The 24588-nt window shown below is 62.1% G+C and overlaps 1 protein-coding gene across 2 annotated transcripts in view; it reads right to left on the bottom strand.

Moving 5' to 3' along the window:
- Positions 1 to 24588, bottom strand: part of ACOT7 (acyl-CoA thioesterase 7) — a 93956-nt gene that overhangs the window by 56201 nt on the left and 13167 nt on the right. Inside the window, exons 1-3 of one of the 2 annotated variants that reach the window (XM_089301553.1) lie at positions 17127 to 17289; positions 10188 to 10305; positions 3333 to 3489 (exon numbers count right to left, since the gene is read on the bottom strand). In XM_089301553.1, coding sequence (XP_089157679.1) covers positions 3333 to 3489; positions 10188 to 10301 — 271 coding nt within the window. In that variant the 5' untranslated portion in view covers positions 10302 to 10305; positions 17127 to 17289. Of the gene's footprint in view, positions 1 to 3332; positions 3490 to 10187; positions 10306 to 17126; positions 17290 to 24588 lie in introns of those variants that run through there. The other variant, XM_070079374.2, reaches the window with a different exon arrangement.

Below are 24588 nucleotides of genomic sequence, written 5' to 3'. Positions count from 1 at the left end.
GCTGCACCAAACGCCCAGCCCTTGTGAGGACGCTTTTAGAAGTGGCTCCTTCGACACAGAGTCGCAGTGTGGGGCAGGACAGTGGCACTGCAGGAAACAGCAGAGCGCAAGGCAGCGAAGGCAGGGGGCAGGACCCCTCCCTGCACCCTGGTGGAACTCGCTCCCCTCCGCTCACTCAGAGCCCCGGGCTCCAGGTCAGGCCCAGGCCAAGTACAGGCCGCCTGCCCCACACCTGCCGGGACCCAGCCGCTCTACCAGGGCAGGGAACCACGGGCAAACACAGGCAACTATTTCCCTGCACTTTGACTGAGAGTGAATCTGACAAGCTGCTTTTGGGAATAAAGATTTCCTGTTGGCCTCAGCCAGGGCCGCCTGACAGCAGGTTTCCATGGAAACGCGAGCGGCCCTCCAGACCTAAATGAAGGCCGTGGAGCAGGAGGCGCACGCGCGAACTGCACTTCCCCACCGCTGAGCGAAACCGGCTGCAGCAACTCCGGCACCAAACCCTCCCCGAAATCCACGCGCTTCCAGGGCTTCCTGGAGCAGCTCGCAGCACTCACGGCCCAGCTAGCCTAAGACGTGGACAGTGGACAGTGGCAGGAGACGAATGAGCGGCTCCAGGCAGCGCTTTGGGGTGTCTGCCCTCGCGACAGGCGGCTTGGCCCAGATCGCGGGACACAGAACCCCGAGTGCGTCTCTGTCCCTCCAGCCTCAGTCGCCCCGCCATCAGAGGTCACTCACCTGTCGGCCAGGGCTTGCCGGGTGCCCACTGTGTGCCAGGCTCAGCTCTTGGCATTGGGGGTACTGCATGGGCCAGGTGGCCACCAACCAGGCCTTCAAGGGAACCCACGAGCAGAAAGAGACACACGAGGGCAGAGAGAAGGGCCTGGGGGAGCCACAGAGCCCGGCCCAGAGCAGAGGTGGAGGTGAGCGGAGGCGAGGAGAGGAGCGGAGGGGAGAGTCCACCCATCACAGACTGGAGGGCGGGGCGCTTGGCTCAGCACTTGGAACACCCACCCCATCCTGCAGTGCCCCTGGGAGGCAGCAGGTGCTGGCCCAAGTACTTGGGTCCCTACTTCCTGCATGGAAGACGCAGATGGAGCTCCTGGCTCGGGGCTTCAGCTGGCCCGGCCCTGGCCGCTGCAGTCACCGAGGAGCGAACCAGTGGGTGGGAGATCTCTGTCTCCGCCTTTCAAACGAAATGGGAATGATTTTAAAAAAGAGGCCGGCGCCGCAGCTCACTAGGCTAATCCTCCTCCTGCGGCGCCGGTACACTGGGTTCTAGTCCCGGTCGGGGCGCCGGATTCTGTCCCGGTTGCCCCTCTTCCAGGCCAGCTCTTTGCTGTGGCCAGGGAGTGCAGTGGAGGATGGCCCAAGTGCTTGGGCCCTGCACCCCATGGGAGACCAGGAGAAGCACCTGGCTCCCAGCTTCGGATCAGCGCAGCGCGCCGGCCGCGGCGGCCATTGGAGGGTGAACCAATGGCAAAGGAAGACCTTTCTCTCTGTCTCTCTCACTGTCCACTCTGCCTGTCAAAAAAAATTTTTTTTTAAAAAAAGACAAGAAACAGGTGTACAGCCCTACAGTCGTGGGCCCTGGGGCAAGAAGACCAAGAAATGGAGAACGGCCACAGCAGGGCTCCAAGTCCCGCGGGGCAGAGGCCTCACGGCCCTCGGCCCCGGGCTGAGGCCGCGCCTTGCTGGCCAGGTGCTCGCCTTCTTGGGTAACGAAGCCCTCGCTGAAGTCCCAGGAGGGTGAACAGCTGCAGCAGTCACAGCACCAGCTCTGTCCCCCAAGACCGGCCCCCTCGCGCTGGGCAGGCAAGGGGAGGGAGGAGGCCGTGGGCTGCGACCGGTGGTGGTGGGGGCAGCGGAGCCAAGCAGAGACGGCCAGGCAGAGAGCTGCTCCGAGCCTCCTGCAGACGCAGGCCCTGGTGAGAGCCTCCTGCCTCGAGGTCCACTCTTGCCTCCCGAGCAGAGGGGTGCGCCAGTGGGGCAGCTCCTGCTGTCTGGTCCAACCCCGCCTGGGATCCGCGCTCGGCACAGGAGCCCAGCTCCTCCTGGCGGCCTCACTCACTTTCACCGCTGCCAGGAGGCAGCAGTTCAGGACCTGGCTTTGGGAACCTCAACCTTGGCACCACTGACCTCGGGGCTGGACAGCTCCCTGCTGGGGACCCGCCCTCAAAGTCCGCGGCTGCCGCCCTGTCTCCCTGCCTGCCCCACCCTGCGCAGTGCAGACGCCGTGTGCCTGCCAGGCTCCTCGCCTTCTCTGAGCTCTCCCACGCCAGCAAGGGGCTTCCACGCCGGGCAACCAGCAAAGCGGACCCTTCCCCGCAGCTGAAATGGCGATCGACAAACACACACGAAAATCCAGAGCTGCACAGAGAGCAGCAGCCTCCCCTCTTCTGCAGGCTGAGCCGTACGGTGCACAGGACGGGGGGCCCCCGCGCCGGGCCTGCCCCAGTGATGGGCCCGTCCCGATGGGCAAGAGCAAAGCCATGGGATGTGGCAAGGTCCCTGTGGCGCGGGAGGCACCTGCCACGTACCTGGCTCTGGCCATGGACCCGCAGAGATGGGCGTGCCAATCGCCCTCCACCCCAGGCCCTGCTCAGCTACCCGGCCTAATCGCCCACCCTGGGAGGTCAGTGAATGTTCCAGACAGATAACCGTGTCCCGGGCCCATGAGGGACAAGGAAACTCAAGCCCCTGTGGGTTGAGGTGGCAGCGAGGGTGGCGGGCGCAGCAGAGGCTGCCTCCCCATGCCCAGGCAGGTTATAAAAAGAAGCGTGTGAGCCAGTGAGGACAAGCCTGGCTCTCCTGCGGCGCTGAGTGGGAAGAAAGTGTTTCCATGGTTACCATGGCCAAGGAGGCGAAGGTTCAGATGAATCTGGAGGCAAAGTTTGGCCCAGTGAGCTTCACGCTAGGCCTGGGGGTTGCCGGGGGTCGCTGGGGACCCAGGGCGGCCCTCCCAGCACAGGCAGCGTCCTCTACAGGGAGAATACCTCCGTGGCCTCCAGACGGTGAGCAGGCCCAGGTGAGACGGCACTGGGCCAGAGTGCAAGTTACACGCCCGGACAGCTCCCAGCCCTGCCGCAGATGAGCTGGCCCGGGAAGGCAGGCAGTTAGTTTTGCACTCAGGGCCGGGGCTGACGGGCAGAGTTTGAATCCTGCTCTGGGAGTACAACCTTGGCTCACGGTGTGCCATTTCCCGTCTGCAGAATGGCGGTACAGGGGTATCTGCTCACAGGGGACAACAGGCGTTGGGGAGGCCACCCTACGGCGCTCCGTGCCATGGCCCCAGCCAAGCCGGCTCAGCGAGAAGCACCGGGAGTTACCTGTGAGGATGTTTTCGGACATCACGTTCACCTGGACTTCCACCGAGTGCTTGGACGTGTAGGTGATCTCCGCGCTGACGTGGGCCACCTCGCCGATGCACATGGGTGACAGGAAGTCGGTGCGCTCCACCCGGGCCAGGGCAGCCACGCAGCGCTCCTGTGAAGACCAGAGGCACGGTCAGCCCCACCCAGAGATGCACCCGCATTCTGCTCTGACCCCCCGGCGAATCAGGGCAAGTCCTCGACAGCCCAGGGTCAAGAGCGCCGGTGAGCTCCACGGCGGGTGCCAAGCGGGGTGGGGGTGGGCTGTGCTCTGGGCGGTGGGCTCTGTCCGGTTTCTAATCCTTCTGTAATACACGTGTGTCACGTGTGTGACCACACAGTCACCGTGGGAGTCCTGGGAGGGAGGGAGGGAGAGGAGAGCGGACAGGGAGGGAGCGTCACGCCTCCCATCCAGAGACAGCTCAGTGCCTCTCGGATCCTTCTTTCCAGGCTTTCTCCTAAGAACAGGAGTTTTGTCGGCTCATTTGTTCACTTGCCCGGCTCCGTATTTCACAGCTTTAGTCTTGAATGTTTGTGCAAAAGCTAAATATACCCGTTCTCATCCTGATTTTCACTCCACACAGGAAAAATAGCCTGCCGCGCGACACGCTCCGTGCAAGCGCTGCTCCACTTTCCAGTCTAAACCTGATTTATCCTTCAAGACGGTGACCCCTTCTCCTGATTCAAAATTCAAAAGGCACCAAAGATCTGCCTCTGGTCACCTTGTCCCAGGTGGCCAGCTCCCGGCGTCCCATCAGACCACACGGGGGTACTGGGGCTTCCCGTGCGGTGGGCGCGCCACACTCTGCCTCGCTTCTGCTATCCAGGCTGCTGGAGGAAACACCGTGAACTTGGCTGTGAACTTGGCCATGAACTCGCTGGCTTACAAGCAACAGAAGTTTATCTCCCATGGCTTTGGAGGCCGAGAAGCCCAAGATGAAGGTGCTGGTAGGTCGGGCGTCTGGGGTGGGCCCATCCCCGGCTCACGGTGGGCACCTGCACGTGCCTCGCTTGGCAGATGAGGCCAGACTGCTCTCTGGGTCTCTTCCCACGAGAGTACCAGTCCCACCTGCGAAGCTCCCGCATGCCCTTGTCACCCCCTAAGGCCCTGACACCATCGCACTGGGGCTCAGCACCCCAACCTACACGTGCAGTGACACCAATGGCCCCTGGACACTTCCCTCACCTTTCTCTCTGCTTCCTGCGTGACGTGTCATTGCAAAGTTGAGCAACACAAGGGACAGTCTTGTGTTTGAGACTGGGCAGTGTGGGCCTTCATGTCCTAATGGAGCGCTGACCACTCTCACAACTGCCTGATGGAAACCGCCCTCCTGCTCATTGGCAGCAAGAGACCAGGGCATTCCTGGCTACCCCTGCACTGGGCGGGGAGCACGGGGGGCCCGGGGGCCCGTGACGACTCTGGCGTCAGGTTCATGCTCACAGCACTGTCACCGGGCTGAGAGGTGAGACACGCTGCCCGCGGTCATCACACAGAGCTGGGGTGGTCATCACAAACCTGGTGTGGGGGTCCCTGCTCTCCCACCTGGCTCTGGAAGAACACGCACATTCCCAGTCAACCCCCCAAACCCAGAGCCTGCTTCTTGAGGGGATGGCTGGGGACCCCCTTCCTAACCTTCTCCCAGGGAAGTCTCAGGGCTCAGGGCTCCTGTGATGGCCAGAGACAGGCCTCAGTGAGGCAACAGGGGCTGTCCAGGGTGAAGCTGGCCAGGGCGGCCTGTGCCTCCCTCACTTATTCCCCACCCCCACCCCGCCCGACCCCAGCAAGTGACACTCCAGCAGGGGCAGGACCAGACTGTCACTCCCACAGAAACCTGCGGGGCTCTGGCACCACCCACTGGCAGAAGTGGGAAAGGCAGGAGCGCCCTGGAGCCAGGCAGACAAGGGGGCGGGCCTGTGGGCTGCTGTTCACTGCTCGCCGCCGCGGCTTGACTGGCAGTGGCGGCCTGGCACTCAATCCTGCAGCTTGTCTCTGGGGCCACCTCCACACTTCCAGAGGGACCTCAGCCTGGGGAGGCGGAGCTTGACACACTGGGCGGTCACGGGACCGGGTTCTGGGGGGTCCTGGGGGGTTCTGAGAGGCCCGGGTGAGCCGCATGCCAACAAGGCAATGGCTCTGCAGACCTTGCAAGGAAGGGGCTGGGGTGGGGGGAGACGCTGAGCTGAGGACCACCCCCCGCCCCACAAGCTGTGTGATGGGGACAAAGGTCAAGGGCCCCCTGGGGGGGGGTCAGCAGGGACAGGAGCAAACGCTCACGTGGCAGTGCTGGGCGCACGGTTCCACAGCACGGACAGGATAGCTGCAGGCCACTGGGAAGGAGCCCCTGAACGGTGCCCGCAGGATGCCGGGTGGCCTCACGCCTGCTCTGCCCAGGTTGGAGGGCAACGTATGAGCCCTGAACTTAGTTCCCCCAGGTTAGAATCTTGAAGAAGAGAAGCAATGTTCCGATCCAAAGCCAGAAGCCAGGAGCTTCTTCCAGGTCTCCCACGTGGGTGCAGGAGCCCAAGCACTTGGGCCATCTTCCATCGCTTTCCCACGCCATTAGCAGGAGCTGGATCAGAAGTGGGGCAGCTGGGACTTGAACTGGCGCCCCTATGGGATGCTGGCACTTTAGGATGTCAACGCCACAGCGCCGGCCCCTGGCCACAGGATCCTCAATTCAGCAGATGTCTCCTGGGAGCCCCGCGTGTATGGACCAAGGCTGAACGCCAGCGGGAATGCAGCAAGTGGAAGTCCCCGGCCCCGGGGAACCTACACTCCAGTGGGGTGAGCAGAGCACAGAGCACACAGCTACATCAACAGCAGGAAGCAGGCCGGCAGGGACGTGTGCAGGGACGTGTGCTGCAGACAGCGGCTGGGGGCAGTGAGGGCGCCGGGCCATCAGCGAGGCGTGGTTGGATGCCATGTTCATGCAGAGACACAAGGAGGGAGAAGGGTGGGTGCAAAGGCCCTGAGGCAGGAAGGCACCTGACAAGTTCATGAAACAGCAGGCCAGGGGGAGCGTTCAGAAGAGACGCAGGAGACAGGGACGGGCGCCTGTGAGGAGCAAGTCGGGAGACACCGAGGGCTCTGGGCCGGGGGCCATGCGCTCTGCCGCTGGCTGCGGCTGAGAACAGACGAGGAGGGCGAGGCCCAGCAGGGTGAGCTGTCAGGAGGCTGCATGGCAGCACAAGTGCAAACCAGCAGCAGGAGGGACCGAGGGCAGCGGCAGGGCTGCCGGCAGAGCTGGAGCCGGGGACGTGAGGGCGAGGCAGGAACAAGGAGGCTCCCGGTGTAAGCCCAAGTGACCACAGGCTGCAGGGGCCCCAGGGGCCATTGCCCAGGGAAGGGAGACTGCAGGAAAAGCAAGCCGGGCCGCCCATCCGGCACGCAGGCAGGGCCAGCCCGGGGGACCGACACTGTGCTGTGAAAGCCACAGGAAGCGGGGCTGGCAGGTTAGGCCACTGCTCTCAGATCCAAACGCTGGTCTCAGCTCCGGCTGCTCCACTTCTGATCCAGCTCCCTACTGATGCACCTGGGAGGTCAGCAGTGGCCCAAGTGCTTGGGCCCTGGCCACCCACATGGGAGACCAAGACGGAGTTCCTGGCTCTTGGCCTTGGCCTGGCTCTAACCTGGGTCTTGTGGGTACCTGAAGAATGAACGAGTGGACGGAAGATTTCTCTCTGCCTTATGAATGAATGAATGAATGAATGTATGAATCTTCTTTGGGAAAAAGAAAAGCCACAGAGGGCTTGTGTGGGTTAAGCCACCACCTGTGAGTGTTGGTTTGAGTCCAGGCGACTCCACTTCCAGTCCAGCTCCCTGCTGTTTGCCAGGGAAAGCAAGAGAAGACGGCCCAAGTGCTTGGGCTCCTGCACCCACATGGGGGACCCACGTGGAGTCCCAAGCTCCCGGCTGTGGCCTGGCCTGCCCCCGCTGTTGAAGGTACTCAGGGGATGAACCAGTGATGGACAAACTCTCTCCCCCTCACTCCCTCCCGCCCACTTTGTGACTCTATCTTTCTTTTCTTTTTTTTTTTTTTTTTTTTTTGACAGGCAGAGTGGACAGTGAGAGAGAGAGACAGAGAGAGAAAGGTCTTCCTTTTGCCGTTGGTTCACCCTCCAATGGCCGCCGCTGCAGCCGGCGCACCGCGCTGATCCTGGCAGGAGCCAGGAGCCAGGTGCTTTTCCTGGTCTCCCATGGGGTGCAGGGCCCAAGCACCTGGGCCATCCTCCACTGCACTCCCTGGCCACAGCAGAGAGCTGGCCTGGAAGAGGGGCAACCGGGACAGAATCCGGCGCCCCAACCGGGACTAGAACCCGGTGTGCCGGCGCCGCAAGGTGGAGGATTAGCCTATTGAGCCACGGCGCCGGCTGACTCTATCTTTCAAATAATAAACAAATCTTTAAAAAAAATAGTAGGGCCAGCAAGGTGGTGCAGCAGGTTAAGCTGCTGCCTGCCACACACGCATCCCACACAGGCACCCGTTCCAGTCCCGGCTGCCCCACTTCCTGTCCGGCTCCCTGCTAAGCCGCGAAAGACAGCTCAAGTGTTTGGGCCCCTGTCACCCACGAGAGACCCAGATGAAGCGCCTGGCTCCTGGCTCTAGCGTGGCCCAGCCCTGCCCAGTGCAGCCACCAGAGGGTGAACTAGCAGATGGAAGATCTCTCTCTCCCTGTAACTCTTTCAAATAAATAAGTCTTTATATTTTTTTAAAGTAAACCCACAGATAACGACACCACCAGGGGTTTGTGGACAGGGGGTGCCTCCTGCCCCACCCAGGACCCCCGCATGGCCCCTTAGAGGCCAGCCCCCAGCCACAGCACCCAGGGTTATCACCTCATGTGCTGGGACTGCCTTGAGCTCACAGGACTGCCCGAGCTCCACACGTGGCGAGCACTATGCTGGGAGCACAATGCTGGGACCTGCAGCCTGGGGGCTTCCCCACGCCAGTGTCAGAACAACCCTCCTGCACCCCCAGGCTCAGAGCGGCGGCCAGGAGAGACCAGGGCTCCCAGCACGGTCCTTCCAGGCCCAGATCCCCACGCGGCCTCAAGCAAGTATCCAGCCTCTCTCTGCTGGCTTTCTCACCTGTGCAATGGGGCTAGCAGAAACAACGGATCTCTCTCGGGGGTCCTGAGAACTGCATGAACCTGGGCTCTGCGGAGCTTTGCAGAGGGCTTGCGTTTCCCAACAGCCACTGGCGGCCCTCCCCCTCTCCCTGGCTCCCCGCCCTGGGGGCTCTGCCCTCCAAAGTCCGTCCTCTCTAGCCAGGCCTAGGTTCTAAACCCACAGCGCCTGCACTTGTCCCCGGGGACATCACCCAGGGCCTGCTGGGGCCCTCACTGGCTCGCTCTTGAAGGGTGCCCCGGGACCTGAGCACTCAGGCCCTCCCTCCCCACGGCCACCAGAGGGCGCTCTCTGAATGCACTCAAGGGCAGGCCTTTTCACCCAAGTACATCTGACTCCTGGCCACCAGGTAAGTCCCCCTCGCACGGGAGCCCAGCCAACCCACTCCCACTCCCCCACAACTATGTCCACCCCACACTCACCCCGGATTGGTTCATCCTACACATGCACACACAGGCCACACACAGGCACGCACGTGATTCGCTCCTGGAAGACGGCTGCCTGCTGTTTCAGGCTGAACCCGCGTGCTGTGGTCTGAAAGCTCCCCAAATCCTTAGGCTGAGCCTCTCTCCAAGGTGGAGCTCTGGGGAGGTGATCGGGCCCTGGGGGCAGCCCTCTTGGGACGGGCACCCTTGTGAAGAGTCCCGGCACGCTCCCCGGCCCCTTCCACAAGACAGGGACCCAGCGAGAAGGCGCCATCCAGGCCCCAGACGCAGAATCTGTCTGCGCCCATCGTGGCCGCCACTGCAGAACTGCAAACATGCACTCTCTGTCCACGCGCTGAGCCAGGACTCAGCAGACTGGGCAGCTCGTCACTGTCTCCACCTAGCCAGGCCGGCCCGGCCAGAATTAAGGACACCTCCCCTGCGGCCCCTCTCTGCTCCCGCTTCCACACGTGACCGCCCGGTAGAGGGAACTGAGCCTAGGCCCACGGCGCCCACCGAGGGGTGCTTCATCACACTCTCTCCCTCTCTGCACCACTCCTCAGCTGGCACAGAATCCACCCCCTCTGCCCAGAGGAGACATCACAGCGGGTTTCAGGATGAGCCTGCAGTCCCCAGAGGCCAGGCGGCCCCAAGATGCCCCGCCCACCCCCGCCCACCCACAAGGACAAGTTCTCGAGCCCTGGCTGGCCTTCAGGGAGAATGTCAGGTCCCGTGTGCCTGGGGGCTGGCAGGAGACGACAGCTCCATGTCTGCAGCTCTACCCGGACTCCCTGCCCTTGACCCCAGCCAGGGGGCTGCCTCCGCGGCACAGCCTCAGCCCAGACACTGCTGCCCAGAACCAGGAAGCAGCCGAGGCGTGGGGCTGGTGCAGGGCTGTTTGACAACGCACCTCTGCCATCACCACCCATGGCCGCCCTGCACAAGCCTGTGTGCTTCTGATCACAACTGAGCCAACAGGCCTCAAGAGGTGGCCCTGGGAGGGCTACGAGGGACGCTGGGGTGGCACAAGGGTCAGCTGGTTCGCAGCCCCCACCCCTGTGGCTTCCTACCTCCCTCACCAAGGCCAAAACCCAGCCTCACTCCAAGGGGACCCGTTCAGGCTGAGTGTGCCGGGGCCTCCAGAAGTCCCCAGTGGGCAAGGAGGGGAAGGCTCCGGGCCTGGCTGCACAGGAACTCCGTCCTGAGCTCAGGGGCCGGCACCTCCCTGGTATCCCGGCCCGGGGGGGCCCAGCCGCTTACCCCGTTCTGGCTGTTACAGTGCCGGGTGCTGATGATGGCCCCCGCCTCCTCGATCATCTTCAGGATGGTCCCCCCATGGACATTGCCAGCTATGTTGGCGTCATCGGGCCGCATGATCCTAGGCAGAACAGGGAGAAGAGGGGTTAGGGCCCCGAAGAAGCGACCACGGTGCACAGGGACCAGCAAGGGAGACAAGGGCTCAGAGGAGCACGTGTGTGTGGGGCGGGCCAGGTGCTGGTCCAACAGGGCCACACAGAGGGACTCTGCCATGCCCTCCCCGTGGGAGAGAGCAGGGAATAGGGGCCTCTCTCCCCTGGGGCTCCAGGCACCCAGCCTGCCCAGGCTTGTGCACGCTGACGGTGAAGACTCCGCAAAGCCCCAGGCCGAGACAGGCCCAGCTCAGCGGTCAGGGTCCCCGCATACCAACCCCTCTGGGTCCCGAGGCAGGCACAAGCCAGGCTCACCAGGTGACACCGTGACACACTGTGACCTCCAGAAGCAGATTCTGGGGCTATCAGCTTCACCAAAGGAGACACAGCACCCAGACCTCTGGGTCCTGTGGGGAACTGGCCCCGGGCTGCCGCCTGCCCACCCGCCAGCCTGGACAGGGAAACCGAAAACACCTCCTCCCTTCCCCGAAGGGGAAGGGCTTCACCCTCGCAGTGGGCGCCAGCAGCGACACAGTCCCGCTGACCACTCCTGCGTGGGCGATCCTGGCCGAGCCTGGCAGCCTCGGGCCCAGAGACGGGGGACAGGCCACAGACAGGCCTACGGTTCCCGCGCTCTCCTGGGCTGGTGTGGGGCAAGGACCGGCTCTTCTCCGGGTCTGTGAGAGCAGGCAGAGGCTGCCCGAGACAGACCCAGAAGTCATTCCCACTCCGCTCCTGCCAGCTGCGTGACCCGGGCAAGCCCCAGCACCCTTCACCGCCTTGACCCCAAAATGGGCGTAACAGCAGCAGCGCCTCCCTGGACTACGGGAGACGAAGGACGCAGGCAACAGCACCACTCAGCGGCCACTGGCACACCACAGTCAAAGCACGGGCCCAGCGCCGTTTCTCCCTCCTCACTAAGATTATCAGGGCAGAAGCTCCGAGAGAAAGCCAAGGTGCCATTCTCTTTTTTCAAAAATTGCCAATTGGAACCTAATGATTTTTTTTGAAGATTTATTTATTTGAAAGGCAGAGTTACAGAGGGGAGGGGGGGGGGAGAGATTGATCTTCCACCCACTGGTTCACACCCCAGATGACTGCAATGGCCAGGGCTGGGCCTGGCAGAAAGCTAGGGGCACAACCTTCATCCGGGTCTCCCACATGAGCACAGGAGCGCAGGCACTTGGGCCACCTTCCACTGCTCCCCCAGGCCACAGCAGAGAGCTGGACAAGAGCAGCTGGGACCCTACCAGCAGATGCCAGTACTGCACACGGCGGCTTCACCCACGATGCTGCAACAGCCCTGTCGCGGCGGGTTCTTTACCCTCGGCCTCAGCTCGGCAGCACGAGCCTGGACCTGGGACGTGGCCTCCCCAGGGGCAGCAGAGCCCAGCATTTCTGACTTTGGAATCCATCCTAGCAGCTCACACCAGCTCAGCCAGCACGCCTTTGTCCTCCAAGCTCACCCACAGGTGCAGGTCTTCGGCCCCTTGCTGGTGCGCTGGGGAGCCCTGTCCCCACCCGCGCAGGCAGGAGGACGCCAGCAGTGGGTCCGCGACCTGTGCTGAGCCCTCTCTGCACCAAGGCGGTGCCAGAGTCAGGCGTCTCCCCACGGGGACGTCCCCTTGGCCGGCAGCTTCCTGCTGGGCGCGGGAAACGGTCTCCGTGTGCATCTGTGCTGAGCAGCAGAGAGGCAGCCCAGGGCCAGGGAGCGGGGTCGTCGCAGGCGGCACTTCCAGCCCTCGGCCACTACGGTGGGGGCGGGTGAGGGCCTTTCAGGCTGGACGTCCGGGCAGGGCCAGCATGGCAGGGTCACCTCCCCGGGCCTGCTGTCTCTTCAGCATCGCGGGCAGCTGGAGGAGTCGGGTTTTTTTGCAAGTTTGAGTTACCTCTACCAGCCATTTTTTGCCAGTTTGGGGGGGGGGGGCGCACAGGCCAGCCCGGCCCCCAGCGATGCTGCCGGGCCAGCGGGAGGAAACGCAGACCAGAGGCCACGGGAGGGTGAGGGGTGCTCACACCCTGTGGGTACCAAGCAAGGAAGTGACGAGGGTGGCCCCTGAGACAGGAAGCCAGGACCAGCGCCCGAGGCTGAAGCAGCGTCTGCACTGGAGGTTTAGCGTGAGGGGTTGGGGCCAGCGCGGTGGCGCAGCAGGTACAGCCACTGCCTGGGACACCGGCATCCCACATGGGCACGGTTTGTGTCCTGGCTGCTCCACTTCCCATCCAGCTCCTTGCTAATGGCCTGGGAACAGCAGCAAAAGATGGCCCAAGTGCTTGGGGCCCTGCCACCAAGGAGCAGAGCCTCAGCAGTCAGCCCAGGCCCAGCCTCCCACCAGGGGCCCTGTTCCTATGGTAGCCTGTGCCATGGTCGCCTCCACCACAGGTGCCCCCTTGCCTTCCCCAGTGGCTGCAACGAGAGGCTGGCCTGGGCAGCAAGTCTGACCCACTGTCCCCCTGCTGACCCCTCTCAAATGCCAGCCCCGCCCTCTGGCCCCTCCTCCACCCCCAGACGCTTCAGGGCAGGCAGAAGGTTGCTGCTGCCCTCACCGCCCTGGGCCTGGGCCTGGCGGCCAGCAGTAGCCATGGCCACTGACTCACCACAGCCCCCACCCGGGTCAGAACCACATCTGTCCAGTCGTCACAGGATGAGCAAGCCACGCCAAGGCCTGCAGCTGACCCAGGCAGACACGGCCACCCAGCACTCCCTCCGCTGTGGCAACAAGAGCATGACGAGGTCCCGAGGGAGCAGAGCAAACACGCGTCAAAGAGTCAATCCCAGACTGGAAAATTTCTCAGACAGAGGAAGTGACGCCATCCTGACCGAGGGCTGGAGGGGGAGCGGAGCAAGGGATCGCAAGGACAAGGGGCACCAGGCCGCTGGGGGAGGGGAGGGACAGGCTAGAGGAGAGATGAGCTCACAGGAGGCCTCAGGCCCGGGACCACCTGGAGTCCATCCTGGAAGGAGAAAGTCAGGGCCGGAGCCGCCGAGCGTGCAGGGAGGTCACCGGGCTCGGGGTGGGGGGCGCATCTACCCAGGTCCTGCCTCGCCGGGCACCTGCTGCCCCAGGAGTGACCTCTAAACAGGACCTGCTCAGATCTGCTCTCCTCCCTAGGAAGGCACTGGAAGCCCTCAGGGATCCAGGCCGCCCCCCACCTCATCTGCCCCCGCCCTCGGGCTCCAAGCTGCACCTGCCAAGCCACCACTGCTCGCCAGGCACACGTGGCCCTGCCCACTGCCCAGCCTGCGTCCATCTGTCCCAGCAGTGTCTGAGCCTGGCGGGGGCCGGCACCGCCCATCCAAGTCCCCAGACCGCAGGTGGTCCTGACCGGCAACTCCTGAGCCAGGAGCTGTCCTGCAGATGTTCCCACAATCCAGCACACCAGGCAGGTTCAAAGCTCCTCGCTGCACAGCCGATCACCACGTGGAAGGGGGGCCAGCTCCCAAGCGTCCCTCACTAGGGGACAAGGGAAATGAAGCCAGACCCACGGGGGATCCGGTCAGCCTTGAGCAGGGCAGGGGCGCTCTCGGAGGCACGGTCAGGTGGGAACAAGCAAAGCACAGAGCAAGGGCAAGGTGACCACACGCGCATCGGGGCCTTTAACAGTTCTTCAAAAACACAGCTCAAAATCCACCTTCTCCACACGCCTTCTCCATGTCTACGCACTGTGGACGGCAGGACGCGTCCCAGGATGCCCTGCAGCAGACATGAGCAGAGGCGCAGAGGGGGCAGGTGCCAGGTCCATCCAGGAGGGCCCGCGTGCCAGGAAGAGCCTGAGCCCCGTGGAGCCCTAACTGTGTCCCCTAGGAGACACGCTCCAGCGCCCTCCCTGTGAGTGTGGCCTTGCTTGGAAATGGGCTCTTTGCAGATGTGACCAACTTGAGACTGACCGGGTGGCCCCAATCTGATGTCTGGTGTCCTTGTTTTTTTTAATTTATTTATTTATTATTATTTTTTTTTTTGACAGGCAGAGTGGACAGTGAGAGAGAGAGAGACAGAGAGAAAGGTCTTCCTTTGCCGTTGGTTCACCCTCCAATGGCCGCCGCGGCCGGCGCGCTGCGGCCGGCGCACCGCGCTGATCCGATGGCAGGAGCCAGGAGCCAGGTGCTTCTCCTGGTCTCCCCATGGGGTGCAGGGCCCAAGCACCTGGGCCATCCTCCACTGCACTCCCTGGCCACAGCAGAGGGCTGGCCTGGAAGAGGGGCAACAGGGACAGAATCCGGCGCCCCGACCAGGACTAGAACCCGGTGTGCCGGCGCCGCTAGGCGGAGGATTAGCCTAGTGAGCCGCGGCGCCGGCCTGATGTCTGGTGTCCTTGTAAGAACAGAGATGTTGCAGGCGACACCCAGGGGACAGCCACCCCACAAGGGACGAGGCCGCAAGCCAAGAACTCCGGGGACTGCCGGAGGCCACGGAGCTGGAGCGGGCAAGGGCCCGGCCTGGCCTCCAAACAGCAGAGGCAGAGGCAGCACTGCCTCCGGAGCACCCCGACTTCAGACTTCCAGCCTCCCGTGGGGGAAGGTAAATTCCTGCTGTCTTCAGACAGCCCCCAGGAAGCGTGCAGGCCCTGCCCGGAGGCCCGCCCTCTAACCCCAGCAGGCAGTGATGTGTGGCACAGAAAGCCCCCGAGCCAGCAACCACGGCTGCAGGAGCAAAGCCTGGCTCAGCTCCCATGGCCCCAGGCCTGGCCGGCCCAGGCCAAGCACCTGTGCAATGACACTGGCGGCTGCCCCAGAGGGACTGTCCCTGCCTGCCCTGCCCACAGCCAGCTGGGAGTGAAGCCAGTATCTCTGATTCTGACCAAAACAAACAAACAAAACACCATCAGTGCTGGAGCCTGGTACCCAGGGGGAGCCACGCCCCCGCCGTGGCAGGTGAAAGCCGAGGACTTCCAGCAGCACAAGGTGGGGGCAAGGCCAGGCTCACGCGCACACAGTGTCCTCTAGGGGTGGTCAGCTCAACCCAGTGACAGGCAGGGCCACTGAGCCCACACGGTCTAGGGACCCTGCACAGACAGGGCCAGGGGCCCCTGGGCCTCTCCCTCTGGAACTCGACCTCAACCCAGAGAAGCCAGTGCTCTGCTCTGACCTCACAGCCCAGTGACGGCGCCTAGGGCTGGGGTTGCCACCTGGGTACTGAGGACTGTGGTGGGGGCGTCCCTGCAGGGAGAGGAGCTGAGGGCTCTCCATGGTGGGGAGGGGGGAGCCGGTGCTCACCCTGGGCCTCTTCCAGGGAGAAACATGCTTTGGTGGGGGCAGGGGAATGGACCTGAAGGCCACAGGTGTGGCCACCGAGGAGGAGCCGCCGTCCCGAGACCCAGCTCTCTGGGGCCGAGGCCACGGGAAGCATAGCTGCATTCAACAAGCCCAGCTGGACAGGAAAAGGGAGGGAGGCTGGAAAGAAGGCAGCTGCTACCAGTCCTGGGCACCCCAGCCTGCTGGGCGCAGGAGCCCCCTCCCCTCTCTCTATGCCCCCTCCCTTCCACGTGTCCCTCAGACACATCTTCTCCCCTTGGCCAGACAGCATGGACAAGGCCACGACCAGCAGTACTTGCCGAGCTGGGACAAGCCATGGCAGCCGGGACTGGCCAGGCTCAGGCCCAGGGTAAGGCAAGGGGACAGGGGACAGCACAGCCAGCGTCCCACAGCCCATCATCCTTCCCAGAGGTCAGCCCTGCCTGACCCAGGCCCACCCCAGCTCCCCACAGGCCAGGCTGGGGGCAGCCCTCCGGCTTCCTGGGCTGCCCAATCTAAACAGGAAGAAGCTGTGTCGTCCAAACGCCAGTCGTCATAGAAACCTCACTTTATAAATAATTACAAGTGAGTAATTCTGCAAGCCCTTCCGGCTGCCGGGCCAGGCGCTGCAGAAGGCAGGATGCTGCAGCCGAGCAGCCCCCGGGAGCCGTCTGCAGGCCGTGCAGCCGACGCGCAGACGGTGCCCGGCCAAGGAGCCGTCTGCAGGCCGTGCAGCCGACAGCGCAGACGGTGCCCAGCCAAGGAGCCGTCTGCAGGCCGTGCAGCCGACGCGCAGACGGTGCCCGGCCAAGGAGCCGTCTGCAGGCCGTGCAGCCGACAGCGCAGACGGTGCCCAGCCAAGGAGCTGTCTGCAGGCCGTGCAGCCGACGTGCAGACGGTGCCCAGCCAAGGCCAGACCCCCGCCGGTCCCGGTGCCAGCTTTCCAGAGCCCCCGAGACACAGCCCCGACAGGAGGGCCGCGGCCAGCAAGGTGGCCCCACCAGTCTGAGCCTGCATCTGGCTGAAGGCAGCCCGCCTCGGGGGTGGCGGGGCTGGGCTCAGGGCACTCGGCTTAGCGGCTAAGACATCACACAGGATGCCTGCATCCCACAGCTGCGTGCCACGGCTGAGTCCTGGCTCTGCTCCCGATTCCAGCTTCCTGCCAATGCGCGCCCTGGGAGGCAGCAGGTGACAATGGCTCAAGTCTTCCTGCAACCCACAGGGAAGACCTGGACTCAATTCCTGGCTCCCAGCTTCAGCCTGGCCCAGCTCGACTGTAGAAGGCATTTGGCGAGTGATTCAGCAGATAGAAGATCTACCTGTTTCCGCTGCTCTGCTTCTCAAATAAATTAAATAGATAAATAAATTTAAAAAACCCTCCTAGGGCCCCCCTCCCCCATGGGCTGCGCTCAGCCACCACGCCCGTCTAGCAGTTCAGCAGCCCAGCTGCGCCTGCTCCCCCCGCACGGCCCCCAGAGCACCCCAGCTGCTCCCCCACATCCGTTCTGCCCTCTTCGGCACGCCCCCTCCCCTTCCACGGGTGTTAGAAACACAGACCTCAATCACAGGGTCTGGGGGCAGGGGTGCTGTCACCTGGGCAGGCAGCGCCCTCAGGAATCCTGCACTGGCAACCGAGACGCAAGTCCCCCAGCCAGGGCACACCGGGCACAGAAGCGACTCGGTCAGGCAAGGCTGGGGCCTAAGGAATGAACGGGTGCACCCGGGGGCCACAGGCCAGGTCCTGGCTCCACGCCCCGGGCTGCACAAGCTCACAGCCACCGCGCGTGAGGGCGGAGGGCCCACAGGGTCTCTTATCAAGCAGCCACGCCCGCTCAGACTGCCCCTTATCAAAGGCCGGCTTCCCCTGCTTCCACGCAGCTGCTAGTCCTGGACGACTTCCTCATCTGGAGGGCCATTCTGATAAAAGCAGGAAGCGTACGTTCTTACTGAAAGTACAAGTGCCATTTCCCGTGAACCCTCTCACCTCTAAGCAGAGAGAGAGAGGGAGACAGCTCTGGTCTAGCCTGACAGACGCCACCAGCCTGGGGCCCACGGGGAGCCCGGAGCTGCCCCAACCCAGGAGGCCGGGTGCCGGGAAGCTGGGCAGGGGAGAAGGCTCTACAGGGGCCCCGGCAACCACACCGGAAGTGTCTCCCTGAAGGGAAGTCGGGGCGGAGAGGGCCCGGGCCACGTTCTCGACAGTGAAGCCCGGACTGAGGCTCCCAAAGCCCCCCACACCCATGCCCGATGCAGAGGCCTGCCCAGCCCCGTCCCAAGTCCTGTGCTCCGGGTCTCCCAGTGCTTGGTAGGCAGGCAAGGCCACAGCAGTCCCCCTTCCCACTCCATCCTCGAACCAGGGGGCCAAGCTCTGCTTCCACACCACCCAGGACCAGCAGAGAGCGTATTCTGGGTGCGCTCTACAGAGACCCCAGGGCCATGCACAAGGTCCAGTCAAGTCCATCTGTCACGTGCAAGCCAGAGGAAGGACCCTCAAGGCACAGAGCACCCGGAGCCACCACTCCTCCCACCTGGGTACACAGACCCGGCCTCTCCCTGACACCACCCCCACCCCGACAACCCCACAGCTCCTCTCGGCCCCCAACTCACTGCTTGGCCCTTGGCCTAAGCCGGGCCTCGCCGCGGCCCTTCCCAAGGACTGTCAGGAACGCGCCTCGTCGCAGCACGAGCATGGTCCCCGGTCCGTGCTGGCCGTCCAGAAGTAGCAGCACTGGCCTGGGACCCCGACGCCGTGCCCTTTGGACTTAGCCCAGCCCTCAGGCGGGCATTCCCACCGCCCTCAGCAACCCTGGCTTCCCCTCCACCCAGCCCTGGGCACACCACCCACCCCAAAGCAGCCAGGACGCACCCGTCTTGCCTGGCAACGCTGGCCCGAGCCGCGCACAGCATTCCACAGACATGCTGGGGACTCACAGGTAATGACCTCAAGGTTAAACCACCGTGCGGTGCTGCTCCCCACTGCGAACCAACCAGACACCATCTTGAACGGGGCCACTCAACGTGTGCCAGCGTCCACAGCAGCCTCTGCCAGATGGTGGAGACGGGCCAGCTGGCCAACACCGGCGGACAGAGAGAACGAGACTCAGCCCTAACAGGGAACAAAGCCCCTGCCAGTTCTAAACCACAGGAACCCAGACACCTGCTGAGGAAGGAGCCGGCCCCCATCGAGGCACTGCACTGACACGCTAAGTGCCGAGAGGCAGAGCCGAGGTCACAGGAAGCAGAGGCAGGCGCCTGGCGGAGCAATTAAGATGCCCGTAGAGACGCGGCGGGTAAAGCCAGCGCCTGCAGTGCCGGCATCCATATCAGAGCGCTGCTAGTCCCGGCTGCTCCACTTCCAATCCAGCTCCCTGCTATGCCCAGGGAAAGCAGTGGAAGATGGCCCGAGTCCTTGGGCCCCTGTACCCGCGTGGGAGACCCAGAAGCAGCTCCTGGATCCCAGCTTCGGATTGGCCCAGCTCCGGCCATTGCGATCATTTGGGGAGAGAAGCAGTAGAACAGAAGACCCCTCCCTCCTTCCCTCCCTCTCTGCCTCTGCTTCTCTGTAACTCTGCTGTCCAAATAAATAAATAATTATTTAAAAAAAAAAAAAAAAAGACACCCTACCCCACAACGAAGCACCTGGGATCAACGCCCAGCTCTGGCTCCTGCAGTTCCTGGGAGGAAGTGGTAATGGCTCAAGCCACCGGGTCCCCGTCACCATGTGGGAGACCTGGAGCACGTTCCCAGGACCCCAGTCCAGCCTGGCCACTACACGCATTTGGAGAGTGAATCAGCAGATTAGAGCTGTGCTGTGTACACCTCCTGAATGAACTTTAAAAAATTAACTGCAGGGGCTGGCACTGTGGCATAGTGGGTAAAGCTGCTGCCTGCAGTGCCAGCACCCCATTTGGGTGCCAGTTCGAGTCCCGGCTGCTCCACTTCTGATCCAGCTCTCTGCTATGGCCTAGGAAAGCAGTAAAGATGGCCATGGCCATAGATGGTCATAGGTCATGGTCTAACCTACTGTGCCACAACACTGGTCTCAGTAATAAATCTTAAAGAAAGAAAGATCAAAAAAATACATAATTAGCTACAAAGAGACAAAGTAGATGGGCAGGTGACAGGGGCTGGGGGTGGTGAAAATGATCTGGAATCAAACAGTGGTGATGGTAACACACTCTCACAATCTCGACGTAAGACATGGGACCATTCGCTGTGGACGGGGAGCTCTGCTGTGTGAGTGGCACCTCAGTATAAACAGCCAACAACAGGAGGCCGGAGCTATGGAGAAAGAGGCAGGCTCTTCCCTAGAGGACAGGTGGCTGCCTGGGAGGCACCAGCCGGGGCCCTCGGACACCCTAACCCTTGCCCCAGGAAGGCACTCCCCAGATTTAGTCTGAAGAAAAACGCACACTGCTGGGCCAGGAGGCCAGGCGGTGCCATTTCCACTTCAAACAAAGGAAGCAGAACTAGCTCCGGGGGCGATAACATCCGAGAAACTACAAAGTGCGCACGTTCCCGGGAGAGGCGGGTCTCCATGTTCCGCAGCGTCCAAAGGCATCTGAAGGGGGCACAGCCCAAAAAGGAGGGGCCGAGGCCACGGCCAGTGGAGAAAGGCAGACAGGCAGCAAGAAGAGAGAGAAGGGCAAGCCTAGCCCACCAGACGGCGAACTTGGCATTGATGCTCCTCCCCAAACTCACTCCTCGGCCCCACGAGGCTGCAGGGGCAGCAGCTTACAGCCAGGCTCCATAAAGCGTCTCAAAGCACAACGATAAGAAAACAAACAACCCAGTTTCCTAAAACAGCCGGAAGACTTGAGCAGACATTCCATCAAACAAGATATGGTGGCTGCAAACATGCCCAGGAAAACACACCCGGGGCCAGCACTGTGGAGCAGGTCAGGCTGCCACCCACCACACCGCATCCCATACGGGCACCAGTGCAGGTCCCAGCTGCTCAGCTTCTAATCCAGCTCCCGCTAACGCTCCTGCGAGAGCAGCAGATGACGGCCCACGTTCTCAGGATGCTGCCGCCCAGGTGGGAGACCCACACGGAGGGCCTGGCCCAGCTCCAGCACTGCAGCCATCTGGGGACTGAAGCAGTCACTGGAAGAGCTCTCTCTGTCTCTCTTGGTAACTCTGCCTTTCAAATCAATAAATCTTAAAAAAAAAAATAGCATTCATTACATGTTAGGAAAACACAAAGCCACAGAACTCCTACTACACACCTATCAGGGTGACTAAATGTAGAAGACAGCGAAGTGCTGACAAGGACATGGACGAGTGGAACTCTCACTCTCCCATGGCAGCTGGAATCCCAAAACAGCACAGCCACTTTGGAAACAGCTGGAGAGCTTCTAACGGCTAAGCGCACACCGACAATTAACACGACCACCACGCTGCTGGCTTGTGCCCACGGGAGCCACAGAAGCACCTGTCCCTACAGAGGCTGGAAGACAAACGCTGGAGTGGTTCTTCATGTAACGGCCCAGTGCTGGAAGCAGGGTGTGCCCAGTGCTCCAGCCACCGGCTCTGCGTCCACATGGCACAGGGCCTAGAAGAAAGCCCAGAGGGATCACTAGGAGCCCAGCACTGCCTGGCACCGAAGCCCTGGCACATGCCTGCGGGCACTGGCAGGGACCCTCGCCACCCAGAGTCACTGCTCCAGAGTCAACACGCCACCTTGAGTCTCACTGAGTGAAGACACTGGGTGTGGTGAGTCCCTGTGGGGACGCAGCCTCTACCCCACAGGGGCCCAGGGCCCTGCCCTGGACATGGAACAGCACCACCTACAGGCCACATTGGCAGGTGCCTCCATGGAGGTAGGGCTCAGACGCCAAGAGCAAACCAACCCACGGGATGAGGCCTGCATTCTCCAGGGCCAGCCCCAACCCCGTCAGTCACTGCACTCCACGTGTAACCCGCTGAACCACAGTACTGCGCGAGCCGCTGGGGCCGGCCGGCCGGAGGAAGCGACCGAGCACACGCTCAGAGAGCCAGGCTGGCCCTGACAGGGTCACAGCTGCCCGGGAACAACGCTCAAGTGCCCACTTGGCCCTGAGGAAGACGCTGCTACAAGAATGAAAGGCGGGGCCGGCGCTGTGGCGCAGCGGGCAAAGCCGCCACCTGCAGTGCTGGCATCCCACAGGGGCGCTGGTTCAAGTCCCGGCAGCTCCACTTCCAATCCAGCTCCCTGCTCTGGCCTGGGAAAGCAGTAGAGGATGGCACAACCCCTTGGGCCCCTGCATCCATGTGGGAGACCTGGAGGAAGATCCTGGCTCCTGTCTTTGGATTGGCGGAGCTCCGGCCGGATACAGCCAACTGGGGAGTGAACCAGCAGATAGAAGACCTCTCTCTCTCTCTCTCTCTCTCTCTCTCTGTAACTCTGACTTTCAAATAAATAAATAAATAAATCTTTAAAAAAGAAAAAGAATTAAAAAACAAGCCACCAACTGGGAGAAGATATTTACAAGACAGACACCTGCTAACAGAACCGTATCCAAAACATAAGAACTCAACAGGAAGTCCCCAATTTAAAACGGGCCAGGGGCCAGCACTGTGGTCCAGCTGGTTAAGCCACCACTTGCCACACTGGCATCCCATATCAGAGCACAAGTTCAAGTCCCAGCAGCTCCACTTCCAATCCAGCTCCCTGCTAACGCACCTGGGAGAGCACTAGAAAACGACCCAAGTGCATGGGCCCCTGCACCCACATGGGAGACCCGGACGGAGTTCCTGACTCCTGGTTCAGCCTGGCCCAGACCTGGCTGTTGCAGCTATTTGGGGAGGGAACAAGAGGATGGAACACCTGTGTGTGTGTGTGTGTGTGTGTGTGTCTGCCTTTCAAATCAATAAACCTTTAAAAATAAAATAAAATAAATAAAAATGAGCCAGAAACCTAAAGAGAAACTTCATAAAAGAAAATACACGGATGGCAAACAAGCACGTGACAGGGAACTGCAGATCAGGGAGACAGTGGAGCGCCACGGCACACCTGTCAGCATGGCCGGGACCCAACACACACACACACACACACACACACACACGGCCCGAGGGCACAGAGCTGCAGGTGCCTCATTCACCATCACCTGGGGCGGCAGCTGGGCCGCGTCTACAAAACTAAACACATTCTTCAATTAATTCTATCCAATGTTCTATATTTTTTCTTGAGATTTAAAAAGACTTATTAGAGTCAAAGATCTCCAGCCAGGGTGGCGTGGAGGGGGCCGATATTCTGTTACGAACATAAAAGATGTAGGAAAACCCTAGGAGGTGCATGGAAGCAAACAAAAACAAAATCAGTTTTAAAAACGACACTTGGATACGCTGAAATAAGACCAGCGATACCACTCGGACGGGAGTCAGAGGCAAACGTCAGGTCGGTTTACGAGTGTCACCTGCCTGTCGTTACAGGAAGGACCAGAACCCCAGTCCTGCAGGACCTGCTTTCCTGGGACACCCCACCAGCAGAGGCAGCTCAGCTGTTACAGCGGAGTTCCACACACAGCCACACAACAGCGAACGCACGCACCGACGGAAAGCTCTGTCATCCAAAACATCGTGGCCGCCAGTCACAAGGCCAAGGGTCCGTAAGCAGCTCGCACCAGAGCGGGTGGGCGTCCCAGAGCGGGTGGGCGTCCCAGAGCAGGCGGGATAGTTCACAGCCTCAGTGGGAGGCTGCGGTGGGGGCCTGGGGTCTGTCAGCAGGTGCATCGGTGCATGGGGGCGGCACGGCCCCTGCTGCGGGGAGGTGGACCAGCACAGGACAGACTCTGGACCCTGACAACACACTTCCAGCGCCCTCTCTCCGGGTGACAGCGAAGCACACACCGCACACGGTCTGGGGTCGGGCAGGCCCGTCCTATGGGGCAGCTACCACAGGGTCCTCTCCCAGGCCCAGGGCAGAGGGCACTCCTGGGCACCCAAGCAGCACCCTGACTTCAAGACACCAAGGACTCGCTCTCCTTCAGACACCCCGTGGGCTCAGAGAACTCCCCAGCCTCATGCTGAGTGGGGGAGACCACCCCACTTGTAATCCCACCCACTCAGAAACCAGAACTGGGGAGGCACCAACTACGGCACGCTTTTCCCAGCTGCTGTCCCTGTGGCTTGTCTCATGCCCTCCTTCAGAGCATCTGTCCTGGGTCAAGGACTCAGGACCAGCAGCCTGCATTCTGGTGAGCTCTTTGGGCTAGTCCTGCCTGCCTCAGTTTCCCCAGCTGTAAAACAAGGGCAACACCTGCGCCTCCAGGGTGAACCAGGATGACCTGCTCGGTGGTGGCCGCTCCTCCCAGGGCTCAGGGCTCCCCTCTACCCACCATGCTGTCAGGATGCTCTGTTTCACTTCCAGCAATGATTCCTCCAGGAGAATACGCCTCCTACTCTAACAGCCTCCTCCCCAGTGTGGACTGCAGTTCTGATTTGGCTTACATCTCTGACGCCCAGTGCTCAAAGCTTAAACCCACATTGGTTGGTCTCAGTCACGCCTGCTGGCCCCCTGGCCTGCCACAGACCCAAGCCTCTGCGAGGCGAAAGGCGGGGCACAAAGGAGTCTGGGCATCTGGCGTGACCCTAGCGAGGTGTCCCTTGAGGACCTGTCCCAGGAGGACTGGACAGTAAGAGCCTGCCTGCTGCCTGCAGTGGGAGAGGCCAAGGCCACAGAACACCTGCAGGGGGGAGACAGGGACACAAGGGCTGGCAGGGTAGGAGTCACGTTCAGGAGGGGGAGGGGCAGACAGATGGGGCCCTCGTGGAGCAGGGCCTGTCCACGCGAGGCCCTCGGATTCCGTCCCGCAGAGTTTCAGCATTGTTCGGCCCTGTGCTTCTGTCCCCGGGGTCAGACAGACACCTCAGAAGAGCGTTCAACAGTCAGTCACAGCTGAGCAGCCACGGCAAAGCGCAGCCAAGGCCGGGAGGCTGTGACTTCAGCCCTGAAGCTGCTGGCTCTCAGAACCTGTTTCCCGGTCACACACAGAGGCGTGTCCCCACGCAAGGGAACGGAGTTGGGCCCCCACCTCAC

Source organism: Oryctolagus cuniculus, chromosome 7 (genome assembly GCF_051225735.1).
Source record: "Oryctolagus cuniculus isolate XC-2025 breed Fujian yellow rabbit chromosome 7, ASM5122573v1, whole genome shotgun sequence".
In the NCBI taxonomy this organism is placed as follows: domain Eukaryota; kingdom Metazoa; phylum Chordata; class Mammalia; order Lagomorpha; family Leporidae; genus Oryctolagus; species Oryctolagus cuniculus.
The sequence above is the reverse complement of the archived record's forward strand: the minus strand, read 5'-3'. Positions and strand labels throughout refer to the sequence as shown.